Source organism: Pelodiscus sinensis, chromosome 1, assembly GCF_052426305.1.
Source record: "Pelodiscus sinensis isolate ZL-2025 chromosome 1, ASM5242630v1, whole genome shotgun sequence".
NCBI lineage: Eukaryota > Metazoa > Chordata > Testudines > Trionychidae > Pelodiscus > Pelodiscus sinensis.
This window is the reverse complement of record NC_143052.1, coordinates 160,003,458-160,021,496: the sequence shown is the minus strand read 5'-3', so window position 1 is coordinate 160,021,496 and position 18,039 is coordinate 160,003,458. Positions and strand designations below refer to the sequence as shown.

The following is an 18,039-nucleotide window of genomic DNA, read 5'->3' as shown; positions in this document are numbered from 1 at the left end:
CACCTCAGCCTGGCGTAGAAGCCGGGAGCAGTGGCAGGCAGCCTGGCCAGGGCTGGTGGTAGAATGATTGGCTGGGGCCAGAAGTGTTGCTGACAGCGGGTTGGAGGGCTGGTACCAGGGGACGTCCCCTGGTCTAGCAAATCCCCTTGTTCAGGACTGGGCAGGTCCTGAAGGTGCTGAACCATGTAGGTCTAACCTGCACCAAATTGCTGTTCTGCCTGAGAAGTTTCTTCCCTCACAACCTCCCTTCTATATGGGGTTCTGCTCTATTGTCCATCGGCAGCAGGCCTTTAAAGTTGCAAAATGCACCCTGGAAGTCTTTGGGCTGGCTGCTCAGGTACATGCGTTAAAACATGGCTGCGGGGTTCTGAGGAACATTCCTAATGGTTTAGCCCATAACTAAATAGAATCAAGGACACTGCCTTGGAGGGGAAATAAGGACATAAAGGTCTGAATGTGTTGCTGAGCTGGATGAATTAATAGGGAAACACAGAGCCACTGGAAGACACCAAATCGAGGCACTAGGGGTATGTCTACACCGCCACTCTAGTTCGAACGAGGGTGGCTAATGTAGGCATTCGAACTTGCAAATGAAGCCCGGGATTTAAACCTCCTTGCAGGAGGAATAACGGTAGATCCAATTAGGAGCTTTAATTCGAACTACCTAGTTCGTGCCACGTGTAGCCGCAGGCAGGTAGTTCGAACTACAGGGCATTTAAAAATGGCGGCGCCCGGGAACATACAAATGAAGCCCGGGATATTTAAATCCCAGGCTTCATTTGCAAGTTCGAATACCTACATTAGCCACCCTAATTTGAACTAAGGTGGCAGTTTAGACATACCGTTGAGTAGTAAATACAGGCAGGAAACAAAATGATCTGGTGTGGAATAAAAAAAGAAGCTAAGAAGCTGGGTGGCCTAGTGGATAGTGCACCACACTAAACCCAGATTTTGTATCTGGGTCTGCCATTGGACTGTTTCCCTTTTGTGAGTCTCAATCCCCCATGCGTAAAAAGGGGATAATAACACTGCCCTCTGTGATGGGCTCTGAGAACTGCTGAAGAAGAGCCCAGCAGAAGAGCTCTAATCAGCAATACACATTCAATGGGTGAGAAAAGCCTGGAAAGCCGTAACGGGGGAAGAAACCTTAGGCGTGTGATGGTGGTTATGAGTCTGCAGAGTGATTCTTGAGCTGGGCACATGGAGGCATCACACCACAGAGTAGGCAAGTGACAGATCCTCTGCCAGTGGTTAAAGTAGATTGAAACCAGAGCCCAAGCTCTCACGCTAGCCACCAATGAGGAGCACCCTTATCAGAAGGAGGGGGGGCTGTCCTCATCCCACTCTCTCTGTCTTTAAAGTGCTACCAGACTATTTGTTGTTTAAGTTTATCTTGTACAGACTAACTCGGCTACCCCCTGAAGTTACTGTAGCCTGTGGTTTTTACTGTCTTCAAGACGCACACACATGTAATACTGCAGTTAGTTCTGACCAGCCCGCTGCATCATAAGTTGATATAAATGCAATAACCATGTTGAATGGACTTGTGAGAGGTGATGAAGAGTGAACAGCAAAGGGGTGCAGTTTGGCTCAGCAGCAACAGAATGGGGAAGATTTAAAGGGACAGTAGTTACCAAGGAGAACAAGGAATTACCTGAGAATTGAGGCAGACTTATTAGGAAGCTAGGCAATGAAAAAAGTTGCTTTTTTCTTGTTCCTCCTGTGGTCAACTGTGGGAGGAGGGATGCTCCAAACCAGTTAGGTCTCCACACAAGGGGGCCACTCCAGCCCAACTGCAGTAGGTGGGCGGGGGAAGGGGCACTCCTGCCCAGCCAGGCTGGAGTGCCCCCTCCCCGCCTTCTCCACCCTTTAATAGCTTACCCAGTTAAACATTAGATTTAACCAATTAACCAGTTAAACAGGATTTTATATCCCTAGCCCTGAGAATGCTGACGTAAAGGGCAACTCTGTTATGAGTAATATGAATCTCTCAGCATTTATTTTGCATAATAAAGAACCGGGAAACAGACCAACTAGGGATTGTTACTCACTGCCAGAGGTAGCCTTTAAAAAGTTCACCAAACATATCAGATGTCGTACAGTCTTTACCTTGAATCACTTCCTGGTAGAAGGCATGGATAAAGAATCTGCTGAAATTTCACACCCTGCAGCTCAGAATCATATATTCCTGAGTTCTAATGACTCAGTATATTGCAGAGGTCAAAGTACATAGCTCTCTGTGTCTGTTTCACCATGTATAAAATAGGAATAGCCCTTGCCTATCTCTCAGGGTGATTGATGAATAGTGATTGATGGTTACTGACTGTACAAAACAGCACAGATGTAAAGTACTGACGTAGTGCTAAGAATTAAGTAGCGTTTGTTAAATTCAAACCCAGAGAAAGGATTTGTGACAATTGTGGGGAAAATCCAATAACTCCAATTGTATCTAAAGGGGGGACTGTGTAGGAAATCAAAACTCGCTAAAAGAAAACTGCTGTAAGGGTTAAAAAGTTTTCCATGCCTCTCTCCCTGTAACAGAGAGAAATCAAATTAACTCTAATCAAGACCCTTACAATGCCTCCTATCTCAAGTTCATGGATACTCCTAGTCTGTCACAATTTGTCATGTAAACCCTTATCTTTGTCACAGTTTGCCTTGTAGACTCCTCCACTCAAGTTCTCATGTGGCTTTGTGTACTGTAAAAACTTACTTCTAGCACTCCTGGGGTGAACAGAAGTCTCAGAGTACTTCTGCTGAGACTTTGATATGTTAAAGAAGAACAATCAGCAACTGAACTGTCTAAGCATTCTGTATATAGGATACCTGAATCTGTCTCTCATGGCTGCTGCTTCACTCTTGGAAGTGACAGCCTGCATGCATGCATCATAAAGTTTTCTCTTCTAGGTTTCTCTCCTGCCTCACTGATTTGACCTCCGGCCTCGGACCCTTCTGGGGGCTCTGTACCCCAGGGGAGCGAGATTTCCCCCTCACCCTCCCCAGTATAATCGCTTCAGTGATGCTACTTGGATGTTTCGGCTATTTCTACACTGCACACACATTTTGAAATAACAGAAAGCGCATCTACACAGCAAGCCCATAATTTCAAAATAATTTCAAAATAACGGGCTTCTTATTCCAACTTCTGTATCCCTCATTTCATGAGGCATTAGGGAAGTCAAAGGAAGAGTGTTCTTCCCTCGATGTCCTGCTGTGTAAACAGAGCCAAAAGTTGAGCTAGCTACTTCGACTTCAGCTATGCAATTAATGTAGCTGAAGTTGTGTATCTTAACTCGATGTTGTCCCGCAGCATAGATGTACCCTTAGGGAGGAAGAAGAGGGGAATAACGTGGCTTGCTGTGTGGCACATCATAACCCAGCCTCCTATGGATTAGAATACTTTGTTCTAATTTTGGATGTTGGGTGCAGTGTGTGGTTGGTGCATTGCATCAGTAGCCTCTGATATGTCAGACTGGAAAATCTGCTGGTCCCTTAAACTCTGACGCTGAGTGGGAGGGTAGCAGACAGACCTCGTAGTCAGAATGGGTCATTGTACTACCGCTATATACACTCAGCTATATAGAAATATGATGTCATTGCTGAAAATGTGACTTTTGGGAAATATAATGTTACTGGAGGTAATTCAAACTTCTGTGGAGGGAGGGAGAACATTCCCTTACCCATAACGTCCTTTGAATGTTACTCCAAAATTAGGAGAAACCAACAGCGTATCATAGAGTCGCTGCAGTCCACCCTTGATTCTGAAGCCAAGAGCAGAAATGAAGCCATCCGGCTGAAGAAGAAGATGGAAGGGGATCTCAACGAGATGGAAATCCAGCTAAGCCATGCTAACAGGCATTCTTCAGAGGCAATAAAGTCTGCACGTATCCTGCAGGCACAAATAAAGGTACCCTCTAGAGCTGCCAGTCCGAGCCATCCAACCACAAGCAGGGACTGGGTTTTATTAATATGTAGCTATTCAAACAGAATCACACACGCAGAGCAAGTGCTTTCACTGTGATGATTATTAGTACAAACTGTGACTCTGTCCCAAACGAGAAGGTGCAGTTAGAGTGCCACGCGCAGTGAGCCCAATCCTCAGTGTGCATTCGGTGCAAAATTCTTCTTCGATTAAAAACCTTTTCAAAGAGCTTGATAAAAATTGAAGCAACAGTACAAGGAACTTGTAGCCATTTGACACAGAGTCTGAATGGCCAGAGCAAATGTGTAGCTTCAGCTACATCTCTAGAAGCCTGACAGTAGGTTTCCTATTAAGCCCTAACACCAGGTTAAAGTCAGGTTTCCTGGAGAAACTCTTAAACCCTCCTCACCTGTGCTCCATAGAGGATGAATGACGAAGCCACACCTGAAGTTCCATTGGCTTGGAAGACTCAGTCCAGGCCCGCTAGCCATCATGGGGTGAATTAAGCCTACGGCTTCTCACAACATGCATTTGTGAGGAGGGCAGGGAGGGAGTCTCTTTCAGTGCTTTTGTAAGCAGGAGCTAAGCCAGTTGTGAGGCCTCCTGGGTGACCCCCCACAACACGTTGTCCAGTCAAGTTTTCGGAGGCTTTGGCATCGAGCAACAGACTTGAGTTCAAGTCACATGGTGCTGGTGTTTGTGAGCTCGCTGCTGCTTCTGTTCTAGGACCTGCAAGTGCAGCTGGATGATTCGATTCACTTGAATGATGACCTGAAGGAGCAGCTGGCAGTCACCGACAGACGGAACAGTCTTCTCCAGTCGGAACTTGACGAGCTGAGGGCCCTGCTAGACCAGACTGAACGGGGGCGTAAGCTGGCAGAGCAAGAGCTACTGGAAGCCACCGAACGCGTGAACCTTCTCCACACCCAGGTTGGATTTCACTGGTGGGGTTTTCAAAGTGGGGTGCACACTAGTCTCAACAAGCAGCAGGTGGCTATTGGGGAAAGCTGAAGATTCCACGTGCCAGTAGGACATGAACTCCATTGCCGACCATCCACTCTCAGGGAGGTTTCATTCATTCCACTAAAGGAAACCTCTCTCTCTTTCTCTGACACCACACTGCTAACATGCCCTAATAGACACACCACAGTATTAAAACACAGTTGGCTGTATCTAGACTGGCATGATTTTGCGGAAATACTTTAAAAAGTTTTTTCGTTAAAAGTATTTCCGCAAAAGAGCGTCTAGATTGGCACGGATGCTTGTGCGCAAAAAGTGCTTTTGCGCAAAAGCATCCGTGCCCAGTATAGGTGCGCTTTTGCGCAAGAAAGCTTCAATGGCCATTTTAGCCATTGGGCTTTCTTGCGCAAAAAATTAAGGTGCCTGTCTACACTGGCCCTCTTGCACAAGTGGGCTTATCCCTGAGTGGGAGCGCCAAAGAATTTGTGCAAGAAGCAATGAATTCTTACATTAGAACATCCGTGTTCTTGCGCAAATTCAAGCGGCCAGTGTAGACAGCTGGCAAGTTTTTGCGCAAAAGCAACTGCTTTTGCACAAAATCTTGCCACCCCGGTGCACCCAGTTGGGTTTGTGGATTGCATGGATACTATTTTGATCGGGGTGGGGGAGCAGTAGATGAGACCTTTTTATGTAAGCCACTTGGGGAAACCTTCAGTAAAGCATGCAAAGTCCATTCATTATATATAGCTACATTGAGCAAGACAGTACATTGTAATAGCAACAAGGGGCTCCATACCACATCAAAGGTCTTCATCAATATAGGGCTATCAGATTAAAGGAAAATGAGGACGGGGGCAGGGCAAGGAGGATAGAAGGACATAGAATAAGTGATTTGCCATTGTTGCTTGTTATCTCCTTTTTGCACAAGTGGAGACTGTAATTCTAGCAGGCTGTGTCTTCGTAGACTAGTGTTTCTACTTCAAACCCCTCTGAGCCCATCTCTAAATAATTAAACACCAGCTGGCTATGAACGCTTGTCATGCATTAGCAAAGCTTGTACTGCAAACACATTATGTGCTTCCTCCTGAACTGCATCCACAATATTGGCTTTCCACTTTAATCACCTTTTAGAATGACTGCTTACAGGGCCTTCATTAATCAGAGTTGAAAGCACTGCACTAGTCCTTCTATTTCCGTGTTTGGCTGAATTATTGTATTTAATAGTTTAGTTCCCTTTTGATTGTTAAATATGAATATTCATGGCTCTAGGAATTATATATAAAAGAGAAAATACCCACAGTCTAAAGATCATCTAAAATATAAAGTCAGTCCCCTACCACATTAGTAGGTACCTTTTCCCTGAACTGTCTCCCAGTGAAACTTGGGGAGCTGCAAAAATAGATGAGCCTGGTCGTTGGTTTCTTGTAGGACTTAAACAATTTATGTCCTTAATAATCCTTTCCCTCTTTTTTCCTTGGAAGAACACAAGCCTTATCAATCAGAAGAAAAAACTGGAGACCGATATCACTCAGATGCAGAATGAAGTGGAGGAGGCTATACAGGAGTGTAGGAACGCTGAAGAAAAAGCCAAGAAAGCGATCACTGATGTAAGCAAACTGGCTTCTTGTTCCCTTTTTGCAGGATTAGCATCAAGTTCTGCCAACACACTTAGGGTATGTCTACACTAAAGCGCTAATTCGAACTAACTTAGTTCGAATTCGTTAATTTGAACTAAGCTAATTCGAATTAGCGCATCCAGACTTAAAAACTAGTTCAAATTAGCGTTTTGCTAATTCGAACTAGCATGTCCACACTGAGTGGACCCTGAACTGAGGTTAAGGATGGCCGGAAGCAGTGCCAGCAGGGCATCAGATTAGGACTTAGAGCGTGGAGCTGCTGTCTCAGGCTAGCCGAGGCCTGTGCTTAAAGGGACCCGATTCCCACCCTGGACAGACAGTTCTCAGGGGTTGCCCGCTTGCAAAGCAGTCCTGGCTTGGAGTGCCCTGAGTGCCCACACACGGCACATCACAGCACTTGGCCATCAGCCTGGCTGCACTTGCTGCGGGCAACTAAAATGATCAGGGGTTTGGAACAGGTCCCATATGAAGAGAGGCTAAGGAGACTGTGACTTTTCAGCTTAGAAAAGAGGAGACTGAGGGGGGATATGATAGAGGTCTATAAAAGCATGAGTGGTGTGGAGAGGGTGCATAAAGAAAAGTTCTTCATTAGTTCCCATAATAGCAGGACTAGAGGACACCAAATGAAATGAATGCGTAGCAGGCTTCAAACTAATAAGCGAAAGTTCTTCTTCACAAAGCAAATAGTCAACCTGTGGAACTCCTTGCTGCAGGAGGCTGTGAAGGCTAGAACTAGAACAGAGTTTAAAGAGAAGTTAGATAAAGTCATGGAGGTTGGGTCCATGGAGTGCTATTAGCCAGGGGGTAGAAATGGTGTCCCTGGCCTCTGTTTGTGGAAGGCTGGAGATGGATGGCACGAGACAAATGGCTTGGTCATTGTCTTCAGTCCATCCCTTCCAGGGCACCTAGTGTGGGCCGCTGACAGCAGACAGGCTACTGGGCTAGATGGACCTTTGGTCTGACCCAGTACAGCCATTCTAAGCTCAGGGCTCAGGGTCGGAGGTCTCACTGGACTACCCTGATTTTCATGCAAACCTGCTCCTGGGTGGCCAGGCTGGCAGCTCTCCTGTCCTAGACGGCCACTTTCCTGTGCCTAGTGCGGAGGTCGTGGATGAGGTCCACGATGTCTGCACTAGACCAGGCGGGCGCCCGCCTCTTGCGGACTCGGGAGCTGCCAGCCTGGTCCCGGGAAGAGGCGGAGGGCTGGGTGGCAACGGGTGGCTGGCTCAAGCCGTGCCAGGTGCAGGGTCTGCTGGCTGGGTGCTGGCAGGCTTGCACCTGGCATGGGCACCGTAGCCAGCCCGTGCCCCTTTAAGGGTTCCAGGGCCGGGAGGGGGGCAGTAGAGTTTCCCTGGTGGTGCCCAAAGTGGCCACCAGGGCAAGCTGGGGAGGGCTAGCCTCCCGCTAGTTCGAATTAAGTGGCTACACAGCCCTTAATTCAAACTACTTAATTCGAACTAGGCGTTAGTCCTCATGGAATGAGGTTTACCTAGTTCGAATTAAGCACTCCGCTAGTTCAAATTAAGTTCGAACTAGCGGTTTGTATGTGTAGCACCTATCAAAGTTAATTCGAACTAACGTCCGTTAGTTCGAATTAACTTTGTAGTGTAGACATACCCTTAGTGCCCTCTGAATGTCCATTTCCGTGACTTGGAAAACCTGTTTAGTCGATGGCTCCAGAGCTGGCTGAAAGAGGTCAATGCTGCCCTGGTGCAGAAAAGATTGAAGGAAGCAAAAGAAAAACATTCTCTCCCTGATCAATTTCTCCTTCTCAGGGGCATATCTGCTGATTCTGAAATTCTGGGTTAGGTTATGTCACCTCCAAACAGATCTGTGCACTGGACAAGCTGAACTAGTTGGGAGCCCCCTCACCAACTTCCTGCTTGGCAGCTGCTAAATCCCAAGAAAGGTTCTGATAGCAGGGGCTGCATTTCAGGTTCCCCAAAGAGTCACATTGAAGTCAGGTGTCAGCGAGAAAGGTGGGTTCCACGTGACACTACTCTCAGCACAGGACTTATGATCAAGAGAAGAGAGCTCATAGATATCTCTTGGTGAGGACTGAGAGAAGTCAAGCTACTGTTGCCTCAGCTCCAGCTGAAATGGAGAAATCAACGTTGCCAGAGCAGTTATATGAACAAACAGGAAATCCAGAGACCCTGGTTCCTCAGTATAAAGAGTCTCCAGGAATTGTATACCCAAAATTCCTGGAGGGAGTTCCACCTGTGTCCTTTTCCCTGCTATTCCTCAGCTGCCACTGGTCTCTCTCCTCCACATCTGAAGAGGTGAGAAACCACTAATGTCCCCAGTTCAGTTTCAGCTTAGTTTTTGCCTTCTGATGGCTGTTCAGTAAACCATCCAAAATAGGTAGCTGGAGCTTGGTGTTACCACACCCATCTCTTCAGAAATAGACTCAGTGCCGGGAGCAATGTCAACAGAATGCCCCATGACATAATAGGGCCTGGCCTCTGAATGCTTTGTCCCAAGACGTGGTGCTTCCTGGTCACTGCTGGCACAGACTGGAATAGCCTGTCACTGCCCAGACTCATAGAGATTTTGTCTGTTAGCCCAGCCGACTTGCCCATGCATTGCATGCAGATCTTTGTTTAGTACAGCCTGTGTAAAATGTATGCCTCAAATGGCAGTTTTATTCAGCAGACCTGAACTGCAAAGCCACCTGCAGGTGCTGAAGTAGGAAGCTAGCTCTTAAATCACAGAATTAGAAGAGAGAGATGGAAAGACCTATTGGGTCACACTGTCTGTCCCTCCAATCTGCTGGCACAGGACAAATCACTACAGAGTGTTCTCCGGTACTTTGTTCAGTCTAGTGTTAAATGACGCAAGCAATGGGGCTCCCCTCACTTCTCTTCAGCGACGCTTCCACAGTCCAACAGGCCTCTCTTGTGATGTCTTTCAGGCAGCAATGATGGCTGAGGAGCTTAAAAAGGAGCAAGATACTAGTGCCCACTTGGAGAGAATGAAAAAGAACATGGAACAGACTATTAAAGATCTACAGAAAAGACTGGATGAAGCAGAGCAAATAGCAATGAAAGGTGGCAAGAAGCAGATCCAAAAGCTGGAGGCCAGGGTAGGTTTTGGGTCCAGATTTATAGGCTCCTGCCTCCTGCTTCCAGAAGCCTCATAAAACCAGAGGCGAAAGTGAGCCTGTACGGTGTACCAGTAAGAAGTGGTGCTGGTACCAGCCTGTACACAGCTGATAAAAATGTTGCCACAGAAGCATTTTAATGTTGCTACTGCTTCACACCCCTCTTCCCTGCATTGGTGGCCCTGTCAGTATGGTCCATGGCAACGCTTTAAGGTTGCTACCCACCCCTGGGGCTGCCAATGGGGTGGGGCTGGAGATGAGAGGAAGTGATGTTAAAATGCTGCCACAAGAGCACTTTACGGACCTGACTGGGTAGGCAACTTAAAAGGGATTCTGGCCATCACTATTGCAGCAGCAGCTGGAGACCAGGGCCCTTTAAATGCAGAGCTGAAGGGTTGGCTGGGGAGGCTGGTCCCAGGCCCCACCCCTTCCAGAGGCTGGAGTCAGCCCCCATACTGATAAGATGTGTTTTTTTTTTTTTACTTTCACCCCTTCATAAAACTCAGACAAAATGGTTGCTCTGGACAGAGTTGCCTCTGACCTCGGTTTAGGGACCATCTGTAAAGCTCAAAGAACTCTTTAGAGTTTGATCTAAAGAGTAAATTCTTTGAAGAATTGCACTGAAGCCACATGGTTCCACCTTTCCACGTGATTTGGCTGTCATAGCAATGTGGTAGTTGCAGTTCTCGCCAAATTTATGGTGAAGCCAGTGCTTACAATAAGGTATGAAATCTGAAAATGGCCAAAGCCTCTATGCTTCCTGCACAGCTTGTGAACTCTGGAGTTTTTGTATGTTTGTATAGCACCTAGAGCGTCAGGGTTCCAGTTTTGACTGGAACCACAAGTGCAATATAAAAATTACATAATAAAATGTAGAAAACAGTATAGAAAAACAACATATGCATAGAAATAATGATCTCCTGCTGAAGCACATACTCGGAGATATGTTACGAAGGGTCCTGCAAGGATAAATGTCACTTAACCTGTAGATTAAACTACCTGCTGCTTTAAACATAAAGCCTTTGCTCTTGCAGGTGCGTGAGCTGGAAAATGATCTTGAGAATGAACTCCGTCGCAATACAGAGGCCCAGAAAGGAGTCCGCAAATATGAGAGACGCATAAAGGAGCTGACTTATCAGGTACTCTAGCAAACCCCTAAGCAATACACTAAACAATAGGTCCCTGGAAAAATGTTTTCATTCAACTACAGACTTGAGTTGCATCCTTCTCTCAGTGAAAGTCAGCATTGCCTAAGGCAGTGGTTCCCAACTGCTGGTCCACAGACTGGTGCCGGGCCGTGAACCACTGGTTGCCAGGCTGTGGCACTCTGCCAGGCCATGCCCATGCTGACTCTCCAGGACTGGGGCTGGGGTATACTCTCGGTGTGTGGCCAACAGCGGCTGGAGCTGAAACCAGCTGCTGTGCGACAGCTCTGGAGCTGGGGCTAGGGTATACCTCAGCTCCCTGAGCTGCCGCACAGCAGCTGCCGCAGCTGAAACCAGCTGTTCACAGCAAAAGTGTGAATGGGTTTTCCAGTCCACAGTATTAAAACAAGGTTGGGAACCACTGGGCTAAGGCTTTGTCTGTGCTAGTGAATTTTAGCAAAACACTTTCCAGTACTACCTTCAAGTAACCTATACAATTGTTAGCACTGCTAGGAAGGTTAATATAGTTGGAGCTTTGGCATTTTAACATGGTGCAGCGTAAACCTGCTGAGGGGCAGCTATTGGTCCAACTCTCTCACTCAGGTATGGACTCTGCTAAGAGCAATAAAATGGATTAAACTTACTTTTGTTGTGGGGATAAAAAGATACCTTTCCACATGCAGAAGGAGATGATCTATACCAGAGAACTATTTTTACTTCATAGAGTAGAAATGCCCTTTATCATCTTTGCATTATCCATGAGGGTGTCTGGATCACTAGGCTTGCTCCTTTCTAAATATATTTCCTGATAGCTCTTTCCACTGTTTTGTTTTCACTATTCAAATACATTCTAGGGGACATTGATCCACTAGAATATTTTTCTTACTCTAGTCATTGTGATAAGCGATTAACATTTTTATTTAAGTCCTACATTTCCAGTGTGATACAAATAATTGCTTCATGAAATGTGCTCAGTTTGTGACCTGCTTATATCTTCTGTCTATACATTCTGGCTGCGTCTAGACTGGCATGAATTTCCGGAAATGCTTTTAACAGAAAAGTTTTCCATTAACAGCATTTTCGGAAAAGCACGTCTAGATTGGCAGGACGCTTTTCCGGAAAAGCACTTTTTGTGGAAAAGCGTCCGTGGCCAATCTAGATGCGCTTTTCCGCAAAAAGGCCCTGATCGCCATTTTCACGATCGGGGCTTTTTTGTGGAAAACAGAACTATGCTGTCTACGCTGGCCCTTTCGGGCAAAAGTCTTTCGGAAAAAGACTTTTGCCCGAACGGGAGCAGCATAGTTTTTCCGGAAAAGCACTGATGATTTTACATTAGATCGTCAGTGCTTTTCCAGAAATTCAAGTGGCCAGTGTAGACAGCTGGCAAGTTTTTCCGGAAAATCAGATGATTTTCCGGAAAAACTTGCCAGTGTAGACGCAGCCTCTGTGAATGCATTTTTTCTGTTTGGTGCAGGCAGAGGAAGATAAGAAGAACCTGACCAGGATGCAGGAGCTGATTGACAAACTGCAATTAAAAGTGAAAAGCTACAAGCATCAAGCGGAGGAAGCTGTAAGTAATGGGCACAGTTGTAACATGGAATTTTTTTTTTTTAATATGATTAAGTCATACCCTCACTGGCACACACATCCTTGGTCATTTAAGCCCACATCCTCAAAGGTATTTAGGTACCTCTCATTGAAACCCATTAGAGTTAGGCACTTAAATAACTCTGAGGAGCTGGATCTAGGGGCCTCCATACACTAAAAAACATTTAGCAGCTTTATTGAGTATATTCAGCTTAGCTGAAGTTCTATGTAAAACTGAATTACACTGTATACTTCCTACACATTCTATTTTAAGCAACTTGCACCTAATGTTATAAAGGCCCCACAACAGGGCAACTGCCCTGAGACCCAGCATTTCAAAAGGGCTCTGGGTACCATTGCTACCACAGTAGCAGCACCTGGGAGCTACAGGCCCTGTAAATCACCGCTGGAGCATCTTGCGGTGCACTCTGGGTGACTCTTAGAGCTGCTTGGGGAGGCAGAGCTGGGCACAATGTGCTCCAGGCAGTGTGAGGGCAGAGGGCAGCTGCCCCTACCCCTTCTGCTTGAGGTCCTGCCCCTTCCAGGAGCACGGATCTGCCCCCACACCTCCTTGGTCAGGGGCCCAGTGAAGCTGATGTTGTATAATGTATATGGATATTTTTCAGGGGCTGGCTTTCTCTGTATTCAGGGAGAAAGGTTTTGGCTCAACCAGAGTGAAACTTTTCAGGACATTGTATTAACCTGCTTGCTAAGTTGGTGAACTTAAAAAATGCCCATCAAGTAGCTCCACTTCAGACTATGTTTGCATCACAAGGGTTGGTTAAGCCCCACAGATGTTTACTACTTAGTCACATCTGAACCTTGCCTGACATTGGAGATTACTGTTTTCAAGCCCACAGGGGGAAAATGTGTCTGATCCTTTTTCTTACCAGGAAGCACAAGCCAATCAGTATCTTGCAAAGTACAGGAAGCAGCAACATGAACTGGATGATGCTGAAGAACGAGCTGAAATAGCCGAATCCCAAGTTAATAAACTGAGGACCAAGTCAAGAGACGTTGGGATAAAAAAGGTAAGGTGTTTTTCTGCAGAATAAGGGAGCACGCATGCACACACACACACACAAAGGAAGGAGCATGGATAAACACAACTCTAAAAAGGTACTTGTACAGGAGACGAAAATGATTCCTTGTCATAAATGCAATACAGATTGAAATATGAGTTTCAGTGCAGCCTTTTTTTTTTTTTTTAATGAAAAATCATTGGGAGGGTGCCCTGAACTTTCTGACCTGCCAAAGAAACATGTTCTTACTATATCCCAGTGCAAATTTGTTACTTAAGAAGCTATACCCAAAGAGGATTTTTATATGGTTATTCAAAAGCACCATCTCTCATAATGTAACATGGATTTCTACTTGTCTTAGGGTCTTTTACCACAGTACAGTGCAGCCTGCCTGGCACTGGCAGGTTTTTTGGTTACACACAATTGCCCCTTCATCTTGAAACTGCACTTTCAGTGGAGGTGATAGCTTTTGGAGTTGAGTGCAATGTTAGTGATTAAGGGTGTTAGCAATTGGCTGAATAAGCACTCAAGGCATTCTTATTTTATTAATATTTGCATGTGGGTTTGCATTTGGTATGAAGGGAACTTACCAACAAGCTGTTAAATAAAGGTTCCAAATAACTAATCCTTAAGGCTGTGGTGTGATTTCTCACTCTTTCAACTTGAAGCCTTTAATTGCCCAAATGCTACCAGGGGCAAATACACTCCTTATCCATACATGGGGCATTGAACAAGAAGTTAGAATGATCTTTATTTTGTAGTCCACCTGATTTGAAGGCATAATCTAAACACTCTGGTGTCTAGACTGGCAAGTTTTTCCAGAAAAGCGGCCGCTTTTGCGGAAAAACTTACCAGCTGTCTACGCAGGTCGCTTTGAATTTGTACAAGAACACTGACGATCTAATGCAAGATTGTCAGTGTTCTTCCGCAAATACAATGACTCTCCAGTTTGGGAAAAAGCCCTCTTGCGCAAATGCTTTTGCGCAAGAGGACCAGTGTAGACAGCTGAGAACCGTTTTGTGCAAAAATGCCCTGATGGCAAAAATGCTTTTGCACAAAAGTGTCTGTGCCAATCTAGACGCTCTTTTCCACAAATGCTTTTAACGGAAACACTTTTCCGTTAAAAGCATTTGTGGAAAATCATGCCAGTCTAGACGTAGCCTGAGGCTCAAGATTTTAGAAATGCATGTCACGGATGACCAACAGCAGCCATGATGGCACAAAGAAAATCTCTCTCTTCCTCTACCCAGAACGTAAAAAGGAGACTTTATGCAATCACCCTCTTCTTTCTTTTATGAACTCCATTGTGTGGCAAAATTTTTCCAATTTCCTTTGCCTGCCTATACTATAATAAGTGAAGCATACTGGGCTAGAGCCTCAGGAGGTATAAATCGATCTCTCTCAATGACAAAGCCACACTGCTTTACTCCAGCTAAGGATCTGCCTCCTATACTTTTATGTCGTGCTGGAACTGTTGGTGAAAAAGTTGCCTTCCTTAATGTGCAGCATTTGAAAAAAAAAAACCAACAACTTTGGTTTTTTTTTTATTCATTGGGAGTTTCCACAAGTGCATTTCTCCGGTGAATGTCCAAATTGTTCCAGTCCCGTACATTCATGTTACACACAGAGCCAAGCTATTGCATAGATTTGTTGAGATCTATCTTACATTTCAGTCTTAAAAATTATTATAATGTACACAGTTACACATAATTATCTTAAGTTTAAAATATAATTTTTTGAGTCGTATTGATTAACAACAGCATCCATTGTTTCCACTCATCAGTCATGTACCTTGTTCCCGCCTTAAGAAGCTCAGTCTTAAGAACAAATAGATGCTCGAGAGAATGGAATACACAGCTTTCCTTGAAGCAAAATGCAGGACAATGTAGCACTTTAAAGACTAACAAGATGGTTTATTAGATGATGAGCAAATGTAGATGTTCAAGAGGGATCTAAATGCTGAGAGGGTAAAGGCCTTATAGATATAAGCTCCTTAAGTCTGTGCTATGCAGCAGGAGAGTATGGAAAAAAGGCATGGAGGTGCTGAGGGAGGATGGCAGATGAATGGCTGAGGATTAGAAACACCAGCAGGAGGGAGGCAGTGGATGTGTCTACTTTGCACATGCTTTTCTCCCTCAGGGGAGAGAGGGTGAGAAAAACATGTGACCACCACTAGACAGGTCACTTAAGGTATATCTACACTGCAGAGTTTTTCCAGAAAAACAACCATTTTTCCAGAAAAACAATACTTAGTCCACACTGCTATTGCGTTCTTTTGACAGAAAGTTGAAAGAACAAAGGGGTTTTTCCGATGGCGGTAAACCTCATTCTACGAGGAAGAAGCCTTTTTCCGAAAAAGCTTTGTCAGAAAAAGGCGTGTGTGGATGCGGAAGAAAGTATGTGGGGTTTTTTTGGTTTGGTTTTTTTTTTTTTTTTGAAAGACAAGACTTCCAGGAAAAAGCACAGGTGCTCCGGTGGCCTCTCCGTCCACAGTAATCACAACTGAAATGTGAGAGAATTTCCTATGAATGTGGACGTGATCTTTCGAAAAAGTAGATAGCTTTTTCATTGTGCTTTTGCTGTGTAGACACTCTCTTTTGAAATAAGTTTTTCCAGAAGATCTCTTCCAGAAAAGCTTCTTCCGAAAGAAGCCTGCAGTCTAGATTTAGCCTTAGTGAGCTACTGGTAGGTGCTTAGATGCTACAGTGATGTTAGTGCAAGGCAACATAAGAACCTACAAGGCCAGCAGGGCAATGTGCAGCAAGGAAACTTTAGGTAAGTAGTAAAGGGCAGCATTATGTATCATGCTGAAGTTGCTATCCTTGAATTACATGCAGTAGCCAAGAGAGATTCTAAGAGGCAAGTGACATGGTTGAAATAATTGGTGCCTCGGTGTGCACTAATGTTCACCAGTGCTCTTTGATCTTTCCTGCTGTGAAATGGGAGTAGATCAAAAAGCACTAGGGAACTTTTAGTGCATGGCAACAATGTCTACGCAAACACTTAGTGCCCAGGAAGATGGGGAGGGATACATATACACTCCAGCTTGCTACAAACTAAGTGTTGGTATAGACAAGCCTTTGTGAGAATAATTTCAATACAATGGGCTATATGACATGTAATACAGGCAGTCCCTGGGTTACGTACAAGATAGGGACTGTAGGTTTGTTCTTAAGTTGAATTTGTATGTAAGTCGGAACTGGTACATATTGTAGGGGAAACTCTAGCCAAACATTTCTCCAGAGCTCAGTTTTATTCTCCCACACCTCATTTCCCTCAGTCCTTTATTCTCAAGCTGAGGTGTCTGCTGAGAAAAGCCGCTCCGCATCTCCGTGGTCTGCTGGGGCGGGGGGGGGGCGCTAGCTTCGTGTCTCCCTGGTCTGCTGGGGGGGAAGCAGCTAGTGCGGGGTTGCCTCACCCCGTTTGTAACTAGGGATCCGATGTAGGTCGGATTCATGTAACCCGGGGACTGCCTGTACTGAACTGTCATACCTCGTTACAGTGCTGCATGAAATTCATAAGCTGTTAATAACATAACACAGTGGTATAAGGATGAGAAACAGATGGTAGTCCCAGCTCATGGAAATCTGTTTAGCACCACTGACTTCAAGAAAGCTAAGCCAGTTTGTGCCCAGTGAGAATTTGTCCCTTCAACAGGTGAAAGGGAAAAGGAGCTTTTATTTGGTACCTGAGGATTCAGTCCTTAAGAAACAATGTAAATATATTCATTCATAATTGACTTATAACATCTCTCTCACAAAATTGCATTTCAGGTTCATGAAGAGGAGTAAACATATTGTGCTTTGAATAACTTGAAGACCGAACGGTGGTTGATGCTCCATACTAATTGAGCTGCACAGCTGAACAAAAAAGTAGAATAGGCATGTTAAAAAATAAAAATGAAACAGATTTTGATGGTTTTCTTTCCCTTACACTTGTCAGGGCTCGGTCCCAGAGCTCAAAAAATTGCTTGAATCCTGATGACTTGACTGCCTTGCTCATTATCTTGGAACTAGGCCCATTTGTCAGCAATGCAACTGAATAAACAGAACACAAGGACAGAGCAATTCACATTTCCAAAGTTAACATTCTTCATACAGAGAGTTTGAGTGACAAAGACCAAGCATGTGTGGGGGGCAGCCTTCTGCATTTCTGACTGGATGCCACTTACATTTTATATCCTGTCAGCCAGAGTCCCATACCCATTTCATGTCTGAGCAGAAACTGACGCACCCCCAATCTAACCCTCCCTCCTCTGCTCACCATTTTGATTTCCCATGTCTGTGAATGAGAGTCACTAGTGGTTTTGGCTCATTATAGCTGTGACAGGAGACCACCACCACCATTAACTGACTGCAGGCAGAAGGTAACTGAGCTTAGGAAACAGCCCTAGGTATCCAAAGATGCAGGGGCTTGTACAAAAGAGAGGACGGAACTGAATGTGATGCCACATGAGTCACCTGTGGTTCCAAAACCAAAGACTGGCCTGCATTTTAAAATAGTATTGGCATAGCAGACAGGAAAAAGTGCAACACAACTCTTTAGTTGGGCTTGTTTTAGGAAGAAAGAGAAGGATTTTTGGTGTCATTTGTGAATTGAAAATCATCTGGTAATCAGACAGAACAACCTACAATTCAAAACTGGGTTTTAATTCCTCAGGGTA

General features: G+C 45.1%; 1 protein-coding gene across 1 annotated transcript in view; it reads left to right on the top strand.

Annotated features, from left to right (window-relative positions):
* MYH15 (myosin heavy chain 15) overlaps window positions 1–17,285 on the top strand; it is a 69,596-nt gene extending 52,311 nt beyond the window's left edge. Inside the window, exons 36-43 of the mRNA XM_075908240.2 lie at window positions 3,715–3,907; window positions 4,649–4,852; window positions 6,364–6,489; window positions 9,434–9,604; window positions 10,657–10,761; window positions 12,242–12,337; window positions 13,248–13,385; window positions 17,150–17,285. Of these exons, the coding sequence (XP_075764355.2) occupies window positions 3,715–3,907; window positions 4,649–4,852; window positions 6,364–6,489; window positions 9,434–9,604; window positions 10,657–10,761; window positions 12,242–12,337; window positions 13,248–13,385; window positions 17,150–17,167 (1,051 nt within the window). The 3' untranslated portion in view covers window positions 17,168–17,285. The remainder of the gene's footprint in view (window positions 1–3,714; window positions 3,908–4,648; window positions 4,853–6,363; window positions 6,490–9,433; window positions 9,605–10,656; window positions 10,762–12,241; window positions 12,338–13,247; window positions 13,386–17,149) is intronic.
* Window positions 17,286–18,039: the final 754 nt, after the last annotated feature.